The sequence below is a fragment of the Crocodylus porosus genome, unplaced genomic scaffold (assembly GCF_001723895.1).
Source record: "Crocodylus porosus isolate Cpor-Errol unplaced genomic scaffold, CroPor_comp1, whole genome shotgun sequence".
NCBI lineage: Eukaryota > Metazoa > Chordata > Crocodylia > Crocodylidae > Crocodylus > Crocodylus porosus.
In genome coordinates this window covers 91042131-91051284 of record NW_017728947.1, presented here as the reverse complement: position 1 = coordinate 91051284, position 9154 = coordinate 91042131, and the positions used below count along the sequence as shown (strand labels likewise).

Below are 9154 nucleotides of genomic sequence, written 5' to 3'. Positions count from 1 at the left end.
CCAAGGTTGAAGCAGGGTAGGGGGCCCGAGGCAGCACTCCATGCTGCTGGCAAGCCCATCTCTGTGCTGCTGCCAGCAGGGCCCGCCCGGAGGCACCTGCTCCTCCAGTAGGAGAAGGAGGTGGTGGGGGGTGAGGAGCTGTGTGGCCTGGCTGGTGGCACCAGGAGCTGCTGCCTGTGCTGTCAGGGCCAGGGCAGGGTAGGGCCACCAGGACACGCTGCCCAGGAAGCAGGGAGGCAAGGCTCTGGCCAGGCCACCTGGCACAGTGCAGGAGCCCCAGCCTAGGGTGCGGGATGCCACAGGCATCCCCTCTTTCACCCTCAAGCCCACACCAGGGCTCAACTAGCTCCACTGCCGCCTGCACAAGCCAGAGTCACCACAGCCACAGCCAGCATGCTCTGGCCCACATAAGATAGGTCCTGAAGCCCCTTACCCTCCCCTCCTGCTGCCCACAGCATGGCCCAGGCCAAAGCCATGCTCTGCTTCACACTGTGGCTGTGGAGTATAGCGCAGCCCTGGCCCCACCCTCAGCCCACAGCATGGGGCAGTATGTGGTGCCCCAGCTGCTGCCTATGCTTCCTCATGAGGTGCACCTCATGCTGGAGGCTGTCCCTACCATGTCCTCACAGACCACCATCCTGTAGTCCACAGGGGCAGCTGGAGGCCTCCCTCCAGCATGCCTGGTGGGCGGGGCAGGGGGCTGTGGTTTGGGAGTGAGGGGCATCAGCAGGACTGAAGCAGGGTAAGGGACTTCAGGTTGGGAGTGAAGGGCACCGGCAGCACCAGGGGGCTGCGGATCTGCAGTGAGGGGCACCAGTAATGGACACAGGGCTGTAGGTTGGGAGTGTGGGGCATCAGCATGGCCCAAGGCAGTGGAGGACTGCAAGTCAGGAGTGAGGGGCACCAGCAGGGACAAAAGGCTGCATGTTTGGAGTGAGGGATACCAGGGGGATGGAGGACTATGAGTTGGGAGTGAGGAGCCCTGCAGGTCAGGTGTGAGGTACCAGCAGGGATGAGGGGCTGCAGGTTGAGAATGGGGGGCACTGGCAGTATCAGGGGGACTGCAGGTCAGGAGTAAGGGGCACCAGCAGGGATGTGGGGGATGTGGTTTGGGAGTGAGGGGCAATGGCATGGGCAGGACACTGGCATATCAGGGCTGTTCAGCACTACAAAGCAGTGGGGGACAGTCACAACTGGACCCAGAACCTGGTGAATGAAGAGAACGTGGAACTCTGATTTTCTGTGATTAAAAAAACCCAAAAATCAAACACCAAGATATACAGGTATTTAGAATGGATTTTATTATAGTGATTGAGGCACTGACAGGCTTCCAAATAGCCTTTAAAATTGTAATGAAATCAATAAAACACTGGTAAACTGATTAACTGTATATATAGTGGCATTTCATTTTAATTATGGAAAAAAAGAAGATTTTGGGTTTTTTGATCAGAAAATTTGCGGGGGTTTAAATCAGAGAATTTGAGTTTTTTAAACAGAGAAAACCAGGATCCATGATCCTGGACCATGGCTGAACCATAGCTGGACTCCTCCGAGTACCCAAGCAAGCTCATTTAAAAGTAGCTTGGATGCTGCTCTGCTAAACTCCAGTGTAACCATAACTTAAATTAGAACAGTATCATTTGAAAGGTGGGCAAATGTATCTACTAGCTAGAGTTCTGTCAACTGGCTTCAGTATGTGAATCTGGCAAGTCTCATAACATTTCATTGCCTTAGTTTAACAAATCTGAAAAATAAACTACATGCCACTTCACAGAGGTCTTCTGAGGCTCAACAAATCAACCGATGCTCACAAAGCACAGACAATTATAGACCAACATTTCAGAGCTCTGTGTAAAATTTATTTTAGAAACTCATTATTAACATCTCTTCCCCCTCTTTTATCAAAAATATGTTTCAGACACCTTTCATAGAAATATGTATACTCCAAGTTATTTACCATGCCCATTTCACAGGAATGGAAATGTGGCCAAAACCAACTCCCACTAGCACAAGGAGCAGAAAATTATTGACAGAAATATGTACACAACTGAAGGCCAGACAGTATATTAGGGGCAGAACTGTGATCAGAATTCAGAACTCCAGTCTTAGCCTCAACAAACTAAGCAATGAAATTTGCTTTGAAAGTATGAATGATACTATGGTCAAATATGGATGCAAAGCATCCTTATTACATTTAATACGTTTTTTGAAGACTGATTATAGAGATCAGCATAAAATCCTGGCCCTAACAATATCAGTGAAACGTCCCTGATTTCACTGGGGACAAGCATCTCTCATTCCTGCTCATCCCTAAATCACTGAAGTTAATCACAGATTTAATTTAATTGGAAATTACCTCAATTGGAAGCGAAACAAATCGGACACTATGTGCATGACCACAGACTACAAAACAACATCATTCTTAAACGCATTTTCTTTCTCTCTTGGGACTTCATTTTTATTGATTCCTCAATAAAGTATAGATACACAAGCTGTCTTATCTATATTTGAATCAATTTCCATGTTATATTACGTAGGAAACAAAATTTTTACGCTGGAAGAAAATTGCTTAACATCTTGAAAATGAGGCATCATATAAGTGAAGAGAATAAAGCTAAACAACATAATAGTAGAGGATTAGATTCCTAGTGTTTATGATTCATGTCAATCTCTGTTCTAGGATGACTCATAATTTAACATTGCCTATTCCCTAGTAACAGTCAGATCTGCACATGCTTTTCTCTGAAAATTGATTTAAGTGAGGTATCTTGTGGGCTGAAGCACTTAACTGATGTTTTTGTGACTCTTCCACAGTTGAAAAATGTGTTTAAATTAAGTTCTTTATATTTTCTGTGATTCAGCCATGATAGTTACAAAAGAAGGCATCTTCAGCACAATTCATGACATTTTTCCTGCCTACAGGCTTAATCAAATCACATGGAAAGCAATGGCTGATTTTTTGCTAAACTGCAGAGAGGATGGAATCAAAATTTAAATGAGATGCATTTTGGATGTACATATTATTTTACAAAATTCAAAAGTATTTCATCTCTACATACACCTTTGATGTGGGACTAACAGGGAGCTAAATATGTTTGTACATATATGTTTGCTGTAAACTAAATATTCCAGTGCAAATTTTTGTACCCAAGCACCTTATGTGGATTTCAGACAGTTCATGGATAGCTACTGAAATGTTTCAGAGCAGTTTTGTGAAACAATGATAAATAATTACATAATAGTAAAAAATTAATAATTTAACATAATTAAAATATTGATTATTTAATTTTGTATGAAGTATTACTGTATTCTGGGAGCCACTGTTGTTTTTGTTTTTTTGAGGTTTTTTTTTTTTTTTTACAAAAATATAAACAGTTTTGGCTTCATCCCAAATCCAAGTAGGAAAATACTTGAAATGTTGAGTTCAGGCAGATGTGAAATTCGTTTCCTGCCCATTTCTCTGTCTCCAGGCCCTTGACAAATTAGTTTATTTTCACACCTCCTCTGTGATATGGGGGGAGTATTATTAACCCCAAGTTACAGATCAAGAACTACAGTAAAGAGAGACTGAGATTAAAATCATTCACAAATGATGAGTGCCTAGGATGCTTTTTAAGTTAACATTATATAGAACTTTTTGTATTCAAAACAGTTTTCATTGACTTCAGTTACACTTGTGAGTGCTCAAGACCACTCAATTGGTGACCATTTGTGAAAAATTTGAGTTAAGTGATGTGGTTATTGGTTACAAGGAAACTGAGGCTTAGGCAGGGATTGAATCTAATTCTCCAGGACAATAGTCAGCTGTTTTAACCATAATATTGTAATTTCTCTGTCTCTGCAGTCCTCTGGTTCATTCACTTTTTCAACAAATGAGACAAGGTTCCTACAGACAAGTGTCTTTCTCACTAACCAATCCTTACTAATATATAGAGCAAAACCATTCTGTGCACTGAATGAGACAGAAATCTGATGGGAAAAATAGGTGTGGTAAAACATGAACAAGCATCACAAGACAATATACAGGAGGGCTGAGCTAAAATTGGATGCGAAACCTTATTTCTGACATTTCCTAACTTCCAAGCACTTGACATACATATCAACAGTAATTTTATTTTAAACATATTTGCATGTAATTTTGTAGGATTAAAAATGAAAGCAAACAGAAGATAAGAAATGTAATTATACGGCATCACGTTAACACCCTCTTGGGTCATCAATAGTTACCACTGAAAAGACTTCTGTCAGCTAACTTCTTTAAATAAAATGATATATTTTGGTATACCAGAGGATGGTAAACTTTACTAGAGGGTCTCATGGACATTTCTGCTGACAGCTGAGGAACGGTAAAACTTGAGGGGCATCTTTATACATGCTCCAGGGTGGAGGAAAGAGTGAATGGGGGAGGGGGAGGAGGAATTTTAATTAGAGCGGCTCTTAAATTAAAGCGACTGCAGCGTCCCACACTTAAAAATGGCAGTGGGGGCGTTTTAAGTAAAGCTCCTTCTATGAGCTTTAGTTAAAGTGTCCCGCACTGTCATTCTAAAGCACAGGGACACTGAATACATGATGCAGAGGCTGCTGGAGCATACTAATTAGCACACTCCAACAGACGCAATTAATTGAGTGTGCTCCAACATGTGCTAAGTATGGGTCGGAGCAGACGTCCAGCACCTATACAGGTGCCTGAGAACTTTGGGTTCTATCCCAGTTCACAATATGGAGTGCTCTAACAGGCTTCTCTGCCCTGGTACCCTGGGTGAGAATCATTAGTATGAACAATACCAGACTATTCTTAAGAAAATCATTAGATAACCATTTTTCATTTGTAAAGTAGAACACAGACTTTTGAATGTAAAAAACTTGAGCGGAGCCAGTGACAGATGTAATGCAGGGAAATAATGATCAGCACCGTAGCCCCTCAAACCAGATAGAAATACTGAAATACAAATTTATGGTAAATATGCAAGACCACAATACAATCTTTAAAAAGCATACGAAGCCCAAGCATTTGCATATACCATCTCTCAGACCTAAGTTCAGGTATACACAAACATCTGAGCAAGGAAAACACAGTGTGACCATATAGACACAAACCAATTCATTCTGTTTTACAGGCTGTGACAAATTCCCTTTGAAGAGTCATGCTTAAGCATAGTCATAACTCTAGTCAATCACTTACAAGCTCATCTTTCGTGACTGGCTATCTTTATTCCCATTGTTTTTTTGATCAACTGAGTTAACTGAACTGCGGGAGGAAGTTGCTAAGGAGGAACTGGAAGGAAAGGCAACAGTCCCAATATTGCTGGTGGAACGAGTCCGGAATGAATCTTCTGTAAGAAAGAGATAGCAAATTAAACATAAATAAAACATATTGTCGCTGCGTTTAGTGGGTTTTGTACTGTGGTCTGACTTAAGATCGTTTCAGCAGTAAGTAAACTACTAATTAAACATTTCAATCAGGTGTGGCATAGTCTTTCCTTTATTAGTGTCAAAATACTAATGGCTTTGACACTTATTATATATTTTTGGGTAGATCCATGTGAAATTAATTAATTTCAAGGCCAAAATATATCTAGACACTTCTTTTCAAAATTGGGCCTCCCTTTCAACATCCGGAAAATGTGACTACAAACACCTGAGAACACAATTTTAATCATTTCAATGACAAATGACTGTTTTAAAAAAAACTCAGTCCAAATGCATATTCAAGTATCTACTATGCTTTAAACATGACTGTTTTAGCAAATGTGTAACACAAAGTAACTCAAACTAGAAAAATATGTTAAGAACTAATCAATGCAAAAATATGAACATTTTTCTTTATTTACTGAGCATTAAGTGTTTTTTTCTGGTTAATCTATAGGATTGCATACTGAATATTACTTGTGAAGTACTATTCAAAGTTGCTTAATTTTTTTAAAAGCTTAAAAATCAAGGGATCAACTAACTATTACTAAAGGTAACTTTAATGGTTTTGGATACTGAAATGACACGTTTAGCCACAGAACATATTTAGAATAGATAGTAGGAGTGAGAACTCATTCTTTCTGTTCACAGCAGCTGTTAGACAAAGGCAGACCAGCACACTTAATTTCCCTGGATTTCAGCAAAAGTTGTGACATTATGGCTGACAGAAAACGATTAGCCAAACTAGATAGGGTGGGAACATTGCTGGAATCATAAAATGGGGAAGATGCTGGTTAAAATGAAGGAGAAAACAGTGGGTCACAATGACATGTGAATTGTCAGGTTGGAGACTGGTTACTAGTGATGACCCCCTCACGGGTCAGTCTTGGGATTTTACAATTTTATTAGTGACCATCAAGAAGGAATTAAATGTGTGCTCATGAAATGTGTGGGTGACAAGCAATAAATAACAATATGGAGGAGTGGAGTAACAGAAAGGTTACCTAACTTAATAGCATAAAGTGCTAACTCAGCAGGGGCCAATGTTCTTGGCAGCTGCACAACAAGGTCAAACCCGCAGCACTCCAACCCTTTCCCCTGCCCAATCTGTTGCTCTGCTTTCTACTTCCTGCCTTATGCTTCTTGCCCAATCTGTTGCTCTGATGCCTGCTCCTTGCCATATTTACTGCTATGTTTCCCACTACCTCCTTCATCTCCTATGTCCCACATAGAGAGGCTACCTGTGCCACTTGTGTCCCACATGCCCTGGGACTTGCCCCATGCTAAGCCATGCATTTAGGGCCCCCTGCATGGGAAAGGAAGAAATTCTCTTTTCTCAAGTAAATGCTTTGTGTCTTAGGGCTTTTTGGTATTTTGTTTATTGTTTACTTCCTTCAAAGTACCGGGCAGTGGCCACAGCTAAAGGTGGCAGTTTTGACTTGGTTAAATTTGTTGCTTTTGCCAGTACACAGAAACCTCTCATGTACCCAAATGAAGGGTTCTGTTCTTCTGCCCAGGGTCAAATAATCTTTCTTGAGACTAACCTTGCTAACTGGAATCATTATTTCTAGTATCCTGAGTCCACCGCTTAAGAAGTCTCCGTCATCTGTTTATCTGTTTCTCAATTAAGTTCTTCTGAACTTTGTATCAGTGGGAGCCAATCTTTCCGTCAGGTGCAGGTGTACCACAAATTGGCCCCAGACTACGCCCAAGTGCCATTCCAATCCCTTTCCCTTACACAATCTGCAGCTCAGCATTCTACTCCCTGCCCAAACTGCTGTTCTGTTTTCTTCCACCTGCCTAACCTGATGCTCTTTTTTGCTCCCTGCCCTGTCTGTCATTGTACTCCCCAATCTGCCACATACCAAACACAGTCTGCCTGTACTACTTGCAGCGCTGTAACAGGGCCCCTACCCCATTACTAGAAGAGGGAAAGGGTCTGGCTGGGGTGCTTGGTCCTTTCCTCCTCTCTCAGTTTGTCCCCTTTTCTTTGTTGTTTTCCTTTTTTTTTTTCCTACTCATGCTTTCTTTATGCTGCTGGAGTCAAATTAACAGTCAGAAAAGCCTGAGACAAGACAGCCACAGAGTCCAGGTGCACGGAAGTGCCTGATTGCCCAGGAAGTGGAGGGTCTGGTGACCCACAAGACACTTTATAAGCCCAACCCCCCAGCTAGAGAGGCAGTCTGACTGTAAGAGCTATAGTGAGCAGAGCTCTGGAGCTGAGGGTCCAGGGGCTGAACCAGGGCTATGAGGGACAGACTCAGAAGAACAGCCTAAGAACCCTTACTTGGATTGAGATAAGTACTCCAAGTCTTTTTCTGTTTTGTTTTTGCAAGCATCACTGCAGAGTGAGGCAAACCCAGCCAGGGTGTTTTGTTTGAGCTAGGGCAGACACCTGTGCGCGTGGTTTTTTATTTCATCCGATGGTTGTGGCTGTAAGGGGAATGTGCAGAGGCCACTGAAAAGAGTGCCTGGGGACACCGCGAATCTCAGACTTGGCATTAAGAGGGCAGAAGGCAGAGACTGGGAATAAGTAGAGGCCATGAGGGGCAAAGCCTGCTGGAGACAGAGTCAGGATTGGAACGTGTCCTGACCCATGTCCCCAAGGCCTGTGTAAGAGTCTCATGGGGCCCAGAACCGAGGTTACGAGTGCATGACTAAAGCTGAGCCAGAAGCTTGCAGTCCTGCACAGTGGACACCAAGCTAAAGGGCACAGCAAGAGTAAAAGTGGGATGAGCCCGGGGGAGTTGTGATCCAGACAAAGCTCTCTTCACCCTTAGGGCAGCCTCTCCATCAATTTGCTGCATCAAGGCATGGTAGGAGAGAGTACGAAGGCAAGGAAACTCTGAGGAGACAAAGGGCATTAACAGGTAGGGGCCCCTTAAGGCAGCTGCACCACACTGGCACCAGTAGATGCCCTACAGGCATCCCATGCCACAGGCTGGCTGCCCACTACTTTACAATGCTACTTTTACATCCTTAGAATATACCCTGAAGGTATGGACCCACATACCCTTGAAGAGGCCTCAAAACATGGGAAGCTGCTGCTTGGAACTGCGCAGGAGTTGTTACACTGCCACTTACAAGTGTATGTTCCTGTAGCAATACAGGTGAGTTAAAAATCACTCTAACTTTGACCTTGGATGATACAGGGTAAAAGCTAGAATAGTTTTGTGATACACCTACCTAGGCTGGGTAACATACCCCTTTTAAAGCCACTTTTGGTGTACATTTGTCCATACTCTGAGCATTAATCTGGACAGATGCTGTATTTCAAATCCATGTCAAAATTTATTTCCATTAACCCTCCTACGACAAAGTGCCAATGATAGGCAAGTGGCTTGTAGGCATTACTAATATTTTTTTTTATTATTATTTTGACCTGAAAACTTGAGAATTACCAACTGCATTCCAAATGGCATGCTCTCATCCGTTTCTGCACAACAGAGCCCTGATCTTCATCAGGGCTTATAGAAACTACTGTAATAGAAACAAACTAACAGTAAAATATTACTTACCACTAAATGGTAGTATAGAACCCTTTCCAACTCCTGATATAGAAGAAGAATATCCTGCTGCAGAACTTTTACTGAAATGATAATAAAAAAGATAAATTGCTTTGTATAGAGAGGAGTTTCTTTAAATTGTATATTCTGGTTTCATTGTAATATTTATGGTTCTAAACTTACGTGAATTCAATTTGACAGAAGGTAGTCTCTAAGGTGCCACCATGTCCTAAGTGGTT

The 9154-nt window shown here is 42.4% G+C and overlaps 1 protein-coding gene across 1 annotated transcript in view; it reads right to left on the bottom strand.

Moving 5' to 3' along the window:
• The window catches only part of PPP4R4 (protein phosphatase 4 regulatory subunit 4), a 133163-nt gene that overhangs the window by 3184 nt on the left and 120825 nt on the right, over positions 1-9154 (bottom strand). Inside the window, exon 24 of the mRNA XM_019551148.1 lies at positions 5183-5333. Within this exon, the coding sequence (XP_019406693.1) occupies positions 5183-5333 (151 nt within the window). The remainder of the gene's footprint in view (positions 1-5182; positions 5334-9154) is intronic.